This window comes from Coregonus lavaretus, assembly GCF_964263955.1.
Source record: "Coregonus lavaretus genome assembly, contig: HAP1_SCAFFOLD_773, whole genome shotgun sequence".
NCBI classification, from domain to species: domain Eukaryota; kingdom Metazoa; phylum Chordata; class Actinopteri; order Salmoniformes; family Salmonidae; genus Coregonus; species Coregonus lavaretus.
Genome location: NW_028164837.1, coordinates 81,313 through 100,000, shown reverse-complemented (window position 1 = coordinate 100,000; position 18,688 = coordinate 81,313). Strand labels below are relative to the sequence as shown.

Here is an 18,688-nt window from a genome sequence, read left to right as displayed (position 1 = left end):
CAAATGTAAGAGGACTCCCTGGTATTTACATATTTGCAGAAATCCATTCAGGTGTATTTTGTGGCTTTTGGCGAATGCTTTCTAATTATTTAAAGTCGCGCTGTTGCAACGGTCTGTAAACACACACAGTCCAGTTCAAAGTGAATGATGGCAGGCCTGTGTGGCAAATGGCATGCTTGTATAAAGGCCTACTGTAGCTCTGATTGGCTATGGCGCACCGGTCTGTGTAGACTCCGGTCCTGGACGAGACAGATGTTTTTATTCGGTTTTATTTACTGCAGTGTCTATTAATTGTCCGAACCCACGGCCGCTTTCCCATTCTATAGCGCTATAGAATTTTCACAAATACCTTACTACAGGTCATTCCCAAACATTCCATGAATCTATGAAAACAACCATATCTAAGTGCTCGCTTGGCAGTATTCTTTTTTTTTTTTTGTCATATTCTTCCTGGGGGTGTATATGAACAGATTTGAATGAGATTTAATTTTGCTAAAATGCTGTCAGTTCCTTTTTAAGTATGACTTAATACGGTTCTGTGTTGTATTTAGCCAAGCACCCAGATGAGCACCTCATTCACAAGAAGCCTTTTACCAGCGCTGGCACATACACATTCTACAGTAGCAGTACTACTTGTCTCCAGCGGGGGCAGTGTCTGAGCTATCAGACCCAGACAGAAGGGATGGTGGACTCACGTCTATGTTGACGGGTTCGATGGTGTTGATATGGACATTGGGAGCGGAGGAGGAGCGGTCTCTCTGGCCAAACTGGTTCCTGTGGTCCTCTTCTCCGGGCCTGAAATTCTGGGGGATCGGGATGGACTTGGACGGGGACACACTGGCATGGCACAGGGACCTGGGGGTCAGAGAGAGAGGTCAGGGGTCAGAGAGGATGGGGGTTGAAACTCTGGGGGATGGACTTGGACGGGGACACACTGACATGGCATAGGGACCTGGGGGTCAGAGAGAGAGGTCAGGGGTCAGAGAGGATGGGGGTTGAAACTCTGGGGGATGGACATGGACACACTGGTGTGGCACAGGGACCTGGGGGTCAGAGAGAGAGGTCAGGGGTCAGAGAGGATGGGGGTTGAAACTCTGGGGGATGGACGGGGACACACTGGTGTGGCACAGGGACCTGGGGGTCAGAGAGAGAGGTCAGGGGTCAGAGAGGATGGGGGTTGAAACTCTGGGGGATGGACTTGGACGGGGACACACTGGTGTGGCACAGGGACCTGGAGGTTAGACAGAGGTTAAGAGGGGAGGACAGGGTGGGTCCATCTCACTGGGGACATTTGGCACAGCATTAGCAGAGAGTCCAGTCTACGTTGAATCTAGCAAGGAGATATGAGATGATCAAGGCTGTGCTGCAGTAGTCTTAAATGGCTTCCTTTCCTCACCTCCTTTCCTTCAACTGTGCTGAGGTGAGAATGGGATCAGGACAGGTGTCAGACAGTTCTCAGGTGTGAGACTCACCCAGTGGAGTCGGACGGGGGCAGTGAAGGGTAGGCCACGGTCACATGGGTTAGGATTAGAGGTCAGGGTTAGGTTTAACTCACCCAGTGGAGTCGGACGGGGGGCAGTGAAGGGTAGGCCACGGTCACATGGGTTAGGATTAGAGGTCAGGGTTAGGTTTAACTCACCCAGTGGAGTCGGACGGGGGGCAGTGAAGGGTAGGCCACGGTCACATGGGTTAGGATTAGAGGTCAGGGTTAGGTTTAACTCACCCAGTGGAGTCGGACGGGGGGCAGTGAAGGGTAGGCCACGGTCACATGGGTTAGGATTAGAGGTCAGGGTTAGGTTTAACTCACCAAGTGGAGTCGGACGGGGGCAGTGAAGGGTAGGCCACGGTCACATGGGTTAGGATTAGAGGTCAGGGTTAGGTTTAACTCACCAAGTGGAGTCGGACGGGGGCAGTGAAGGGTAGGCCACGGTCACATGGGTTAGGATTAGAGGTCAGGGTTAGGTTTAACTCACCCAGTGGAGTCGGACGGGGGCAGTGAAGGGTAGGCCACGGTCACATGGGTTAGGATTAGAGGTCAGGGTTAGGTTTAACTCACCCAGTGGAGTCAGACGGGGGCAGTGAAGGGCAGACCTCGGACACGGGGGTGGTGCCCTCTGATGACACCTCCTCCTGGGTGATGGGGTGGTGCTCAAAGAACTTGGACACCAGCAACAAACTGCAGACCCAACCAGACCCAACATACAGGTTAGAACTGAACATTAAGATATACTTTCATTTGTCTTCTGCTTTTACCCCCCCCACTTAAAACGATTCATTCGATCGATAACTTACTCCAGCTGGTCGTAGTTGACGCACATGAGCGGCACCTCTGTGCTGCAGCGCTGGTGGAACTTGTAGCCACACGTCTGACATCGGAACCCCTGGAACAGAAGCTTCCGGCAAAAATCACAGAACGCCAACGTAAAGAACGTCTTCCTCACCTGGGGGAACAGACATGAACAGAGAGAGAGAGAGAGAGAGAGAGAGAGACCCTGTTAGATAATCCAGTGGGAACGTTAGGCAGGACGTTGGTTGTCCCTTCTGTCGCATCCATTAAAGATAGAAATATGACTTATCTTTGTGTGTGTTGCCATGTGAGGCTCATCTCCATTTTCTTCTTCTATTGTGATTGTAAAAAAGTGTCAAGCCAATATTGGATTATTTACCGCCACCTGCTGGACTCCTGAACCGAATCTTGTGCGTGAAATCTATTGTGGCCACTAGATGGCAGTGATATATAGCTTAAAAAGACATTTACAAACCAAAAGGCGATCAAATTTGAAGAAGACGATGCTCTGATCCATAAGGGAATCCAACCCATAGGATTCCCAACCCAGTTGACACATTTTTTTTAAATGGTGGAAGCCCTCAAAGGCGATGTCCATGTTAAAACAAGTTATTTCCTTCTAGAGCCCTCTATTGTGAATGATCATGTTCCAATCATTGGAGGACACTGGAGGTCCAGTTTTTTCCTTTCATTCAGTGAATGAACCTGCTCTGATATATCAACAGTTTATTTGCCTGGTCTACATGCATGGCCAGAAACAAACATGAGGGTCAACTCAACAATGGACTGAACCTTGAACTGTTTGGACAGTTCCTCCTTCTCTAGTTAGTCTTTCTAGTGGCTTTTCCCAGTAACATCCCACCGCAGTCCCAGCTGGTTCTATGAATCCGGTTCCATAGTTCCGGTTCCATAGTTCCGGTTCCATAGTTCCGGTTCCATAGTTCCACACTGAACAAAAATATAGATGCAACATGTAAAGCGTTGGTCCCATGTTTCATGAGCTGAAATAAAAAAAATCCCAGAAATGGACCATATGCATCCCTATTAGTGAGCATTTCTCCTTTGACAATATAATCCATCCACCTGACAGATTTGGCACATCAAGAAGCTGATTAAACAGCATAATCATTACACAGGTGCACCTTGTGCTGGGGACAATAAAAGGCCACTTTAAAAATGTGCAGTTTTGTCACACAACACAATGCCACAGATGTCTCAAGTTTTGAGGGCGCGTGCAACTGGAATGCTGACTGCAGGAATGTCCACCAGAGCTGTTGCCAGAGAATTGAATGTTGATTTCTCTACCATAAGCCGCCTCCAACGTCGTTTTAGAGAATTTGGCAGTATGTCCAACCGGCCTCACAACCGCAGACCAAAACTAATTCTGATTGGTTGGGCCTGGCTCCCCAGTGGGTGGGCCTGGTTCCCCAGTGGGTGGGCCTGGCTCCCCAGTGGGCGGGCCTATGCCCTCCCAGGCCCACACACGGCTGTGCCCCTGCCCAGTCATGCCAAATTGTAGTTCTAGAGTTCCAGTTATACTCACAAAGTTGTGTGTGGTCAGCGGAACGTTCTCCAGCACTTCCACGTGTAGCTCCTCCCCCGTCAGCCAGGAGATGTCTGTGTCCCAGCCTAGAGGCTTCTTCTCTCTGAGACAGGTGACAGGAAGAGGAGTTAACTGGGTTGTGGTTGAGTTTAGTACACATTAGGGTCATTATTGTAGAAGAGAATGCGTTCTCAATGATTTACCTTGTCAAACAAAGTACAATAAAATATAGCTGAATTGTGTCAGTGTGTCCTATACATTGACCTCATACTGTGTCCTATACATTGACCTCTTATACTGTGTCCTATACATTGACCTCTTATACTGTGTCCTATACATTGACCTCTTATACTGTGTCCTATACATTGACCTCTTATACTGTGTCCTATACATTGACCTCTTATACTGTGTCCTATACATTGACCTCTTATACTGTGTCCTATACATTGACCTCTTATACTGTGTCCTATACATTGACATCTTATACTGTGTCCTATACATTGACCTCTTATACTGTGCCCTATACATTGACCTCTTATACTGTGTCCTATACATTGACCTCTTATACTGTGTCCTATACATTGACCTCTTATACTGTGTCCTATACATTGACCTCATACTGTGTCCTATACATTGACCTCATACTGTGTCCTATACATTGACCTCTTATACTGTGTCCTATACATTGACCTCTTATACTGTGTCCTATACATTGACCTCTTATACTGTGTCCTATACATTGACCTCATACTGTGTCCTATACATTGACCTCATACTGGTATCCACCGTGCTGAAACGATTACAAAGTTGAGCAGGAGCATCAATAGACTGTATGTGGAATGTAAAAAGGCACAAAGTGGAGATTGGATCTTTTGGCCAAGGTATACGCGTGTTTTACCCATCCTGTATCCTGTAGACCGCACAGCACTCTGGGATTAGGCCCCTCATCATTAAAGCCTTCTTCAGCGAGTCTCTGACAGTCATGCCACAGCGGGCTGGGACCTGGGACAGGCAGAGAGGAACCATACAGTTAGTTATCTGGTCCTGAACAGCAGGACAACAGGACCTGGGACCTGGGACAGGCAGAGAGGAACCATACAGTTAGTTATCTGGTCCTGAACAGCAGGCCAACAGGACCTGGGACAGGCAGAGAGGAACCATACAGTTAGTTATCTGGTCCTGAACAGCAGGACAACAGGACCTGGGACCTGGGACAGACAGAGAGGAACCATACAGTTAGTTATCTGGTCCTGAACAGCAGGACAACAGGACCTGGGACCTGGGACAGACAGAGAGGAACCATACAGTTAGTTATCTGGTCCTGAACAGCAGGACAACAGGACCTGGGACCTGGGACAGACAGAGAGGAACCATACAGTTAGTTATCTGGTCCTGAACAGCAGGACAACAGGACCTGGGACCTGGGACAGGCAGAGAGGAACCATACAGTTAGTTATCTGGTCCTGAACAGCAGGACAACAGGACCTGGGACCTGGGACAGGCAGAGAGGAACCATACAGTTAGTTATCTGGTCCTGAACAGCAGGACAACAGGACCTGGGACCTGGGACAGGCAGAGAGGAACCATACAGTTAGTTATCTGGTCCTGAACAGCAGGACAACAGGACCTGGGACAGGCAGAGAGGAACCATACAGTTAGTTATCTGGTCCTGAACAGCAGGACAACAGGACCTGGGACCTGGGACAGGCAGAGAGGAACCATACAGTTAGTTATCTGGTCCTGAACAGCAGGACAACAGGACCTGGGACCTGGGACAGACAGAGAGGAACCATACAGTTAGTTATCTGGTCCTGAACAGCAGGACAACAGGACCTGGGACCTGGGACAGGCAGAGAGGAACCATACAGTTAGTTATCTGGTCCTGAACAGCAGGACAACAGGACCTGGGACAGGCAGAGAGGAACCATACAGTTAGTTATCTGGTCCTGAACAGCAGGACAACAGGACCTGGGACCTGGGACAGACAGAGAGGAACCATACAGTTAGTTATCTGGTCCTGAACAGCAGGACAACAGGACCTGGGACCTGGGACAGACAGAGAGGAACCATACAGTTAGTTATCTGGTCCTGAACAGCAGGACAACAGGACCTGGGACCTGGGACAGACAGAGAGGAACCATACAGTTAGTTATCTGGTCCTGAACAGCAGGACAACAGGACCTGGGACCTGGGACAGGCAGAGAGGAACCATACAGTTAGTTATCTGGTCCTGAACAGCAGGACAACAGGACCTGGGACCTGGGACAGGCAGAGAGGAACCATACAGTTAGTTATCTGGTCCTGAACAGCAGGACAGCAGGACAACATGACCTGGGACAGGCAGAGAGTAACCATACAGTTAGTTATCTGGTCCTGAACAGCAGGACAACAGGACCTGGGACCTGGGACAGGCAGAGAGGAACCATACAGTTAGTTATCTGGTCCTGAACAGCAGGACAACAGGACCTGGGACCTGGGACAGACAGAGAGGAACCATACAGTTAGTTATCTGGTCCTGAACAGCAGGACAACAGGACCTGGGACCTGGGACAGGCAGAGAGGAACCATACAGTTAGTTATCTGGTCCTGAACAGCAGGACAACAGGACCTGGGACCTGGGACAGGCAGAGAGGAACCATACAGTTAGTTATCTGGCCCGCATTAGTTCCCCAGTCCATTCCCTGATACAGCGGTCTGGCCCGCATTAGTTCCCCAGTCCATTCACTGATACAGCGGTCTGGCCCGCATTAGTTCCCCAGTCCATTCCCTGATACAGCGGTCTGGCCTGCATTAGTTCCCCAGTCCATTCACTGATACAGCGGTCTGGCCCGCATTAGTTCCCCAGTCCATTCACTGATACAGCGGTCTGGCCCGCATTAGTTCCCCAGTCCATTCCCTGATACAGCGGTCTGGCCTGCATTAGTTCCCCAGTCCATTCACTGATACAGCGGTCTGGCCCGCATTAGTTCCCCAGTCCATTCACTGATACAGCGGTCTGGCCCGCATTAGTTCCCCAGTCCATTCACTGATACAGCGGTCTGGCCCGCATTAGTTCCCCAGTCCATTCACTGATACAGCGGTCTGGCCCGCATTAGTTCCCCAGTCCATTCCCTGATACAGCGGTCTGGCCTGCATTAGTTCCCCAGTCCATTCACTGATACAGCGGTCTGGCCCGCATTAGTTCCCCAGTCCATTCACTGATACAGCGGTCTGGCCCGCATTAGTTCCCCAGTCCATTCCCTGATACAGCGGTCTGGCCCGCATTAGTTCCCCAGTCCATTCCCTAATACAGCGGTCTGGCCCGCATTAGTTCCCCAGTCCATTCACTGATACAGCGGTCTGGCCCGCATTAGTTCCCCAGTCCATTCCCTGATACAGCGGTCTGGCCCGCATTAGTTCCCCAGTCCATTCACTGATACAGCGGTCTGGCCCGCATTAGTTCCCCAGTCCATTCACTGATACAGCGGTCTGGCCCACATTAGTTCCCCAGTCCATTCCCTGATACAGCGGTCTGGCCCGCATTAGTTCCCCAGTCCATTCCCTGATACAGCGGTCTGGCCCGCATTAGTTCCCCAGTCCATTCACTGATACAGCGGTCTGGCCCGCATTAGTTCCCCAGTCCATTCCCTGATACAGCGGTCTGGCCCGCATTAGTTCCCCAGTCCATTCCCTGATACAGCGGTCTGGCCCGCATTAGTTCCCCAGTCCATTCCCTGATACAGCGGTCTGGCCCGCATTAGTTCCCCAGTCCATTCCCTGATACAGCGGTCTGGCCCGTATTAGTTCCCCAGTCCATTCACTGATACAGCGGTCTGGCCTGCATTAGTTCCCCAGTCCATTCACTGATACAGCGGTCTGGCCTGCATTAGTTCCCCAGTCCATTCACTGATACAGCGGTCTGGCCCGCATTAGTTCCCCAGTCCATTCCCTGATACAGCGGTCTGGCCCGCATTAGTTCCCCAGTCCATTCCCTGATACAGCGGTCTGGCCCGCATTAGTTCCCCAGTCCCCCACTCATGCTGCACAGACGTTAACACACTTGAATAACGCAACACGGGATGAAGAAATGTTGAAACTGTCCATACAGGCTAGAACACTTTTACAATGCAAGAAGATATACGGAAGTCCTACATGGAAGGGATCTGTGGCACCATGAAATCAGCTAAAATAAGCTGAATAACTCAATGCATGACACACTCCTATTGAATAATATGCATTCACCTGTACTGTGAACAGACCTAGGCTACATTTTGATTTAATTAGTTTATCAATAGAGATTCAACTTTCAAATAAATGATTACCATTATGTTGTTGTGTAGTTTGTTTTTACCAATCTAAGTCAGATCGATTGTAAAATGGATTCAATGCATGCATACATGGCTGTCTCTAAATGATTGACTCCCGAGTGGCGTGGTGGTCTAAGGCTGTGCCACTAGACATCCTGGTTCCAGTCCAGGATCTGTCGCAGCTGGCACACAATTGGCCCAGCGTCGTCCAAGGTAGGGGAGGGTTTGGCCGGCAGGGTTGTGGGTTCGTTTCCCACGGGGGGCCCAGTCTGAAAAATGTATGCACTTACTAACTGTAAGTCGCTCTGGATAAGAGCGTCTGCTAAATGACTAGAATGTAAAAGTAAATAAAATGTTCAAATGTAGCGACACTCAACTCAGATGCCCAGCGGTTGGACAGAGTAGTAGCTGAGTTGATCTGTCTGGATCCAAGTGGCATTCTGGGACTTTGGTTCATAAGCCTTTTCTTTTATGGTATCGAGTACCGTGATGGTATCGAGTACCGTGATGTTACCGAGTACCGTGATGGTACCGAGTATCGTGATGTTACCGAGTACCGTGATGGTATCGAGTACCGTGATGTTACCGAGTACCGTGATGTTACCGAGTACCGTGATGTTACCGAGTACCGTGATGTTACCGAGTACCGTGATGTTACCGAGTACCGTGATGTTACCGAGCATTGTCATACTAAACCTGGTATCCGTATCAAAAAGTTAAAATTCTGGTATCGTGACAACACCACTCTGCATTAGTTAATTGTGACGTTGAAGCGTGAACGGCGACAGTGTTGTTGGCCACAGCACTTCAGTAGAGCCCCAGGCTCCTTCTACCCAGGACCACAGTCAGGGCTCTATCACACATCTGTGCTTACTAATTGTCAATGTGCAAATAGCCTAGTGTCACAACCCTACGTCATTAGGGTCCTGTAGCTTAAGTCGTTTGTCCTTTAAAAGGTACACCCTTATGTAGAGTGACACTTCTAATGAAGACTTGGCCTTCTGGTGAAAACACAACAGGGATACTAAAGGTACATTACAACACAGGGGAGGTTGGTGTTGTAATTATGGCAAAAGGCTCCGGGTTTTTAACTGACGTAACATACGATGAAGAAATGCATCATTGCAATAAATAGTGAAACAATTACAGAGGTAGGGTATATGTGGCCACCGGCACAGCAGGACAGAGACCTAGACCATCTCTCCCTAACTATTGTCTAATATCATCATCATCATCATCACAGGACAGACCATGTCTCCCTAATTATTGTCTAATATCATCATCATCATCATCACAGGACAGACCATGTCTCCCTAACTATTGTCTAATATCATCATCATCATCACAGGACAGACCATCTCTCCCTAACTGTTGTCTAATATCATCATCATCATCATCATCATCATCATCATCATCATCACACAGGGCAGACCATCTCTCCCTAACTATTGTCTAATATCATCATCATCATCATCATCATCACAGGACAGACCATCTCTCCCTAACTGTTGTCTAATATCATCATCATCATCATCATCATCATCACAGGACAGACCATCTCTCCCTAACTATTGTCTAATATCATCATCATCATCATCATCATCACCACAGGACAGACCATCTCTCCCTAACTATTGTCTAATATCATCATCATCATCATCATCATCATCACAGGACAGACCATCTCTCCCTAACTATTGCCTAATATCATCATCATCATCATCATCATCACCACCACAGGACAGGCCATCTCTCCCTAACTATTGTCTAATATCATCATCATCATCATCATCACAGGACAGACCATCTCTCCCTAACTATTGTCTAATATCATCTTCATCATCATCACAGGACAGACCATCTCTCCCTAACTAACAACCATCAGCATCTCATAATGCCTATTGTCTAGGATTGTTCTGGAGACCTCAAACTGCCACAGAGTAGCATGATTACAACTTCATAACCTGATACACATGTTTTCCTTCCAACTAATATAAACAAAGAATAGCATAAGATACTCCAACCCTTCACCTGTAACTCAAAGCCACCCTAACCCCTCCCAAAGCCACCTTACCCCTCCCAAAGCCACCCTTACCCCTCCCAAAGCCACCCTTACCCCTAACCCCTCCCAAAGCCACCCTTACCCCTCCCAAAGCCACCCTAACCCCTCCCAAAGCCACCCTTACCCCTCCCAAAGCCACCCTTACCCCTCCCCCCTACCAAAGCCACCCTTACCCCTCCCAAAGCCACCCTAACCCCTCCCAAAGCCACCCTAACCCCTCCCAAAGCCACCCTAACCCCTCCCAAAGCCACCCTAACCCCTCCCAAAGCCACCCTAACCCCTCCCAAAGCCACCCTAACTCCTCCCAAAGCCACCCTTACCCCTCCCAAAGCCACCCTTACCTCTCCCCCCTCCCAAAGCCACCCTTACCCCTCCCCCCTCCCAAAGCCACCCTAACTCCTCCCAAAGCCACCCTAACTCCTCCCAAAGCCACCCTAACCCCTCCCAAAGCCACCCTAACTCCTCCCAAAGCCACCCTTACCCCTCCCAAAGCCACCCTAACCCCTCCCAAAGCCACCCTAACCCCTCCCAAAGCCACCCTAACTCCTCCCAAAGCCACCCTTACCCCTCCCAAAGCCACCCTTACCTCTCCCCCCTCCCAAAGCCATCCTAACCCCTCCCAAAGCCACCCTAACCCCTCCCAAAGCCACCCTGACCCCTCCCAAAGCGAATGCCAAGTGGTATATGTATTATAACCAACCCCTACTCACCACGGTCCGCTGTTTGTTGGGCAGGAACACCCTGACGATGGGTTTCTGAGGGGAGCGGGGGTTGGCACGTCCGTCCGTAGGGGTCTGGAGGACAGCCAGGGAGTTGGTGGCGGAGGGGAGGAGGGCCTGGGCGCCCCCGGATCCCCCAAAACAGCTCATACCCCCATCCAGGAGGGAAGGGGGCGTAGGGGAGGAGGAGTAGAAGTCTGTCCCGTTCCCCATGGCCTCCAGGAGCTGCTGTTCCCTCTGCTGCAGAGCATCAAGCTTACTGGTGTACTCCTCATAGGCCTGCAGAGAGAATACACATTATATATACAGTTAACTGGTGTCCTCCTCATAGGCCTGCAGAGAGAATACACACATTATATATACAGTTAACTGGTGTACTCCTCATAGGCCTTTCAGAGAGAATACACACATTATATATACAGTTAACTGGTGTCCTCCTCATTAGGCCTGCAGAGAGAATACACACATTATATATACAGTTAACTGGTGTACTCCTCATTAGGCCTGCAGAGAGAATACACACATTATATATACAGTTAACTGGTGTCCTCCTTATAGGCCTGCAGAGAGAATACACACATTATATATACAGTTAACTGGTGTACTCCTCATAGGCCTTTCAGAGAGAATACACACATTATATATACAGTTAACTGGTGTCCTCCTCATTAGGCCTGCAGAGAGAATACACACATTATATATACAGTTAACTGGTGTACTCCTCATAGGCCTGCAGAGAGAATACACACATTATATATACAGTTAACTGGTGTACTCCTCATAGGCCTGCAGAGAGAATACACACATTATATATACAGTTAACTGGTGTACTCCTCATTAGGCCTGCAGAGAGAATACACACATTATATATACAGTTAACTGGTGTACTCCTCATTAGGCCTAAAGAGAGAATACACACATTATATATACAGTTAACTGGTGTACTCCTCATTAGGCCTGCAGAGAGAATACACACATTATATATACAGTTAACTGGTGTACTCCTCATAGGCCTGCAGAGAGAATACACACATTATATATACAGTTAACTGGTGTACTCCTCATTAGGCCTGCAGAGAGAATACACACATTATATATACATTTAACTGGTGTACTCCTCATTAGGCCTGCAGAGAGAATACACACATTATATATACAGTTAACTGGTGTACTCCTCATTAGGCCTGCAGAGAGAATACACACATTATATATACAGTTAACTGGTGTACTCCTCATTAGGCCTGCAGAGAGAATACACACATTATATATACAGTTAACTGGTGTACTCCTCATAGGCCTGCAGAGAGAATACACACATTATATATACAGTTAACTGGTGTACTCCTCATTAGGCCTGCAGAGAGAATACACACATTATATATACAGTTAACTGGTGTACTCCTCATTAGGCCTAAAGAGAGAATACACACATTATATATACAGTTAACTGGTGTACTCCTCATTAGGCCTGCAGAGAGAATACACACATTATATATACAGTTAACTGGTGTACTCCTCATTAGGCCTGCAGAGAGAATACACACATTATATATACAGTTAACTGGTGTACTCCTCATAGGCCTGCAGAGAGAATACACACATTATATATACAGTTAACTGGTGTACTCCTCATTAGGCCTAAAGAGAGAATACACACATTATATATACAGTTAACTGGTGTACTCCTCATTAGGCCTAAAGAGAGAATACACACATTATATATACAGTTAACTGGTGTACTCCTCATTAGGCCTGCAGAGAGAATACACACATTATATATACAGTTAACTGGTGTACTCCTCATTAGGCCTAAAGAGAGAATACACACATTATATATACAGTTAACTGGTGTACTCCTCATTAGGCCTGCAGAGAGAATACACACATTATATATACAGTTAACTGGTGTACTCCTCATTAGGCCTAAAGAGAGAATACACACATTATATATACAGTTAACTGGTGTACTCCTCATTAGGCCTGCAGAGAGAATACACACATTATATATACAGTTAACTGGTGTACTCCTCATTAGGCCTGCAGAGAGAATACACACATTATATATACAGTTAACTGGTGTACTCCTCATTAGGCCTGCAGAGAGAATACACACATTATATATACAGTTAACTGGTGTACTCCTCATTAGGCCTGCAGAGAGAATACACACATTATATATACAGTTAACTGGTGTACTCCTCATTAGGCCTTTCAGAGAGAATACACACATTATATATACAGTTAACTGGTGTACTCCTCATTAGGCCTGCAGAGAGAATACACACATTATATATACAGTTAACTGGTGTACTCCTCATTAGGCCTGCAGAGAGAATACACACATTATATATACAGTTAACTGGTGTACTCCTCATTAGGCCTGCAGAGAGAATACATACATTATATATACAGTTAACTGGTGTACTCCTCATTAGGCCTGCAGAGAGAATACACACATTATATATACAGTTAACTGGTGTACTCCTCATAGGCCTGCAGAGAGAATACACACATTATATATACAGTTAACTGGTGTACTCCTCATTAGGCCTAAAGAGAGAATACACACATTATATATACAGTTAACTGGTGTACTCCTCATTAGGCCTAAAGAGAGAATACACACATTATATATACAGTTAACTGGTGTACTCCTCATTAGGCCTGCAGAGAGAATACACACATTATATATACAGTTAACTGGTGTACTCCTCATTAGGCCTAAAGAGAGAATACACACATTATATATACAGTTAACTGGTGTACTCCTCATTAGGCCTGCAGAGAGAATACACACATTATATATACAGTTAACTGGTGTACTCCTCATTAGGCCTGCAGAGAGAATACACACATTATATATACAGTTAACTGGTGTACTCCTCATTAGGCCTGCAGAGAGAATACACACATTATATATACAGTTAACTGGTGTACTCCTCATTAGGCCTGCAGAGAGAATACACACATTATATATACAGTTAACTGGTGTACTCCTCATTAGGCCTGCAGAGAGAATACACACATTATATATACAGTTAACTGGTGTACTCCTCATTAGGCCTGCAGAGAGAATACACACATTATATATACAGTTAACTGGTGTACTCCTCATTAGGCCTTTCAGAGAGAATACACACATTATATATACAGTTAACTGGTGTACTCCTCATTAGGCCTTTCAGAGAGAATACACACATTATATATACAGTTAACTGGTGTACTCCTCATTAGGCCTGCAGAGAGAATACACACATTATATATACAGTTAACTGGTGTACTCCTCATTAGGCCTGCAGAGAGAATACACACATTATATATACAGTTAACTGGTGTACTCCTCATAGGCCTGCAGAGAGAATACACACATTATATATACAGTTAACTGGTGTACTCCTCATTAGGCCTGCAGAGAGAATACACACATTATATATACAGTTAACTGGTGTACTCCTCATTAGGCCTGCAGAGAGAATACACACATTATATATACAGTTAACTGGTGTACTCCTCATTAGGCCTGCAGAGAGAATACACACATTATATATACAGTTAACTGGTGTACTCCTCATTAGGCCTGCAGAGAGAATACACACATTATATATACAGTTAACTGGTGTACTCCTCATTAGGCCTGCAGAGAGAATACACACATTATATATACAGTTAACTGGTGTACTCCTCATAGGCCTGCAGAGAGAATACACACATTATATATACAGTTAACTGGTGTACTCCTCATTAGGCCTGCAGAGAGAATACACACATTATATATACAGTTAACTGGTGTACTCCTCATTAGGCCTGCAGAGAGAATACACACATTATATATACAGTTAACTGGTGTACTCCTCATTAGGCCTGCAGAGAGAATACACACATTATATATACAGTTAACTGGTGTACTCCTCATTAGGCCTGCAGAGAGAATACACACATTATATATACAGTGGAGGAAAAAAGTATTTAGTCAGCCACCAATTGTGCAAGTTCTCCCACTTAAAAAGATGAGAGAGGCCTGTAATTTTCATCATAGGTACACGTCAACTATGTCAGACAAAATTAGGAAAAAAAATCCAGAAAATCACATTGTAGGATTTTTAATGAATTTATTTGCAAATTATGGTGGAAAATAAGTATTTGGTCAATAACAAAAGTTTCTCAATACTTTGTTATATACCCTTTGTTGGCAGTGACACAGGTCAAACGTTTTCGGTAAGTCTTCACAAGGTTTTCACACACTGTTGCTGGTATTTTGGCCCATTCCTCCATGCAGATATCCTCTAGAGCAGTGATGTTTTGGGGCTGTCGCTGGGCAACACGGACTTTCAACTCCCTCCAAAGATTTTCTATGGGGTTGAGATCTGGAGACTGGCTAGGCCACTCCAGGACCTTGAAATGCTTCTTACGAAGGCACTCCTTCGTTGCCCGAGCGGTGTGTTTGGGATCATTGTCATGCTGAAAGACCCAGCCACGTTTCATCTTCAATGCCCTTGCTGATGGAAGGAGGTTTTCACTCAAAATCTCACGATACATGGCCCCATTCATTCTTCCCTTTACACGGACCAGTCGTCCTGGTCCCTTTGCAGAAAAACAGCCCCAAAGCATGATGTTTCCAACCCCATGCTTCACAGTAGGTATGGTGTTCTTTGGATGCAACTCAGCATTCTTTGTCCTCCAAACACGACGAGTTGAGTTTTTACCAAAAAGTTCTATTTTGGTTTCATCTGACCATATGACATTCTCCCAATCCTCTTCTGGATCATCCAAATGCACTCCAGCAAACTTCAGACGGGCCTGGACATGTACAGGCTTAAGCAGGGGGACACGTCTGGCACTGCAGGATTTGAGTCCCTGGCGGCGTAGTGTGTTACTGATGGTAGGCTTTGTTACTTTGGTCCCAGCTCTCTGCAGGTCATTCACTATGTCCCCCCGTGTGGTTCTGGGATTTTTGCTCACTGTTCTTGTGATCATTTTGACCCCACGGGGTGAGATCTTGCGTGGAGCCCCAGATCGAGGGAGATTATCAGTGGTCTTGTATGTCTTCCATTTCCTAATAATTGCTCCCACAGTTGATTTCTTCAAACCAAGCTGCTTACCTATTGCAGATTCAGTCTTCCCAGCCTGGTGCAGATCTACAATTTTGTTTCTGGTGTCCTTTGACAGCTCTTTGGTCTTGGCCATAGTGGAGTTTGGAGTGTGACTGTTTGAGGTTGTGGACAGGTGTCTTTTATACTGATAACAAGTTCAAACAGGTGCCATTAATACAGGTAACGAGTGGAGGACAGAGGAGCCTCTTAAAGAAGAAGTTACAGGTCTGTGAGAGCCAGAAATCTTGCTTGTTTGTAGGTGACCAAATACTTATTTTCCACCATTATTTGCAAATAAATTCATTAAAAATCCTACAATGTGATTTTCTGGATTTTGTTTTCTCATTTTGTCTGTCATAGTTGACATGTACCTATGATGAAAATTACAGGCCTCGCTCATCTTTTTAAGTGGGAGAACTTGCACAATTGGTGGCTGACTAAATACTTATTTTCCCCCACTGTATGGACGGGGGGTTACATTCTCCTCACAGTGTAACTCACCTCCAGATATATGGACGGGGGGGTTACATTCTCCTCACAGTGTAACTCACCTCCAGATATATGGACGGGGGGTTACATTCTCCTCAGTAACTCACCTCCAGATATATGGACGGGGGGGTTACATTCTCCTCAGTAACTCACCTCCAGATATATGGACGGGGGGGTTACATTCTCCTCAGTAACTCACCTCCAGATATATGGACGGGGGGTTACATTCTCCTCAGTAACTCACCTCCAGATATATGGACGGGGGGTTACATTCTCCTCAGTAACTCACCTCCAGATATATGGACGGGGGGTTACATTCTCCTCAGTAACTCACCTCCAGATATATGGACGGGGGGTTACATTCTCCTCACAGTGTAACTCACCTCCAGATATATGGACGGGGGGGTTATATTCTCCTCAGTAACTCACCTCCAGATATATGGACGGGGGGTTACATTCTCCTCAGTAACTCACCTCCAGATATATGGACGGGGGATCACATTCTCCTCAGTAACTCACCTCCAGATATATGGACGGGGGGTTACATTCTCCTCAGTAACTCACCTCCAGATATATGGACGGGGGGTTACATTCTCCTCAGTAACTCACCTCCAGATATATGGACGGGGGGGTTACATTCTCCTCAGTAACTCACCTCCAGATATATGGACGGGGGGTTACATTCTCCTCAGTAACTCACCTCCAGATATATGGACGGGGGGGTTACATTCTCCTCAGTAACTCACCTCCAGATATATGGACGGGGGGTTACATTCTCCTCAGTAACTCACCTCCAGATATATGGACGGGGGGTTACATTCTCCTCAGTAACTCACCTCCAGATATATGGACGGGGGGTTACATTCTCCTCAGTAACTCACCTCCAGATATATGGACGGGGGGTTACATTCTCCTCAGTAACTCACCTCCAGATATATGGACGGGGGGTTACATTCTCCTCACAGTGTAACTCACCTCCAGATATATGGACGGGGGGGTTATATTCTCCTCAGTAACACCTTGCTGTCCCCAGTCCGCCTGGCCTTGCTGCTATTCCAGTTTCAACTGTTCTGCCTGCGGTTACGAAACCCCTACCTGTCCCAGACCTGCTGTTTTCAACTCTTAATGATCGGCTATGAAAAGCCAACTGAGGGACCTGAGCCCTAGGACCATACGTCGGGACTACCGGCCGTGGTGACTCCTTGCTGTCCCCAGTCCGCCTGGCCTTGCTGCTATTCCAGTTTCAACTGTTCTGCCTGCGGTTATGGAACCCCTACCTGTCCCAGACCTGCTGTTTTCAACTCTTAATGATCGGCTATGAAAAGCCAACTGAGATTTATTCCTGATTATTATTTGACCATGCTTGTCACTTATGAACATTTTTGAACATCTTGGCATGGTTCTGTTATAACCTCCACCCGGCACAGCCAGAAGAGGACTGGCCACCCCTCATAGCCTGGTTCCTCTCTAGGTTTCTTCCTAGGTTTTGGCCTTTCTAGGGAGTTTTTCCTAGCCACCGTGCTTCTACACCTGCATTACTAGCTGTTTGGGGTTTTAGGCTGGGTTTCTGTACAGCACTTCGAGATATTAGCTGATGTACGAAGGGCTATATAAAATAAAATTGATTGATTGATTGATTGACCTCCAGATATACAGTGGGGAAAAAAAGTATTTAGTCAGCCACCAATTGTGCATGTTCTCCCACTTAAAAAGATGAAAGAGGCCTGTAATTTTCATCATAGGTACACGTCAACTATGACAGACAAACTGAGAAAAAAAATTCCAGAAAATCCCATTGTAGGATTTTTAATGAATTTATTTGCAAATTATGGTGGAAAATAAGTATTTGGTCACCTACAAACAAGCAAGATTTCTGGCTCTCACAGACCTGTAACTTCTTCTTTAAGAGGCTCCTCTGTCCTCCACTCGTTACCTGTATTAATGGCACCTGTTTGAACTTGTTATCAGTATAAAAGACACCTGTCCACAACCTCAAACAGTCACACTCCATACTTCACAATGGCCAAGACCAAAGAGCTGTCAAAGGACACCAAAAACAAAATTGTAGACCTGCACCAGGCTGGGAAGACTGAATCTGCAATAGGTAAGCAGCTTGGTTTGAAGAAATCAACTGTGGGAGCAATTATTAGGAAATGGAAGACATACAAGACCACTGGATAATCTCCCTCGATCTGGGGCTCCACGCAAGATC

General features: G+C 46.6%; 1 protein-coding gene across 2 annotated transcripts in view; it reads right to left on the bottom strand.

Annotated features, from left to right (window-relative positions):
* The window catches only part of LOC311115081 (serine/threonine-protein kinase B-raf-like), a 56,348-nt gene that overhangs the window by 25,220 nt on the left and 12,440 nt on the right, over positions 1-18,688 (bottom strand). For both annotated transcript variants that reach the window (XM_084190290.1, XM_084190291.1), the window contains exons 3-8: positions 10,889-11,176; positions 4,729-4,832; positions 3,831-3,933; positions 2,293-2,441; positions 2,057-2,176; positions 696-855 (exon numbers count right to left, since the gene is read on the bottom strand). In XM_084190290.1, coding sequence (XP_084046416.1) covers positions 696-855; positions 2,057-2,176; positions 2,293-2,441; positions 3,831-3,933; positions 4,729-4,832; positions 10,889-11,176 — 924 coding nt within the window. The remainder of the gene's footprint in view (positions 1-695; positions 856-2,056; positions 2,177-2,292; positions 2,442-3,830; positions 3,934-4,728; positions 4,833-10,888; positions 11,177-18,688) is intronic.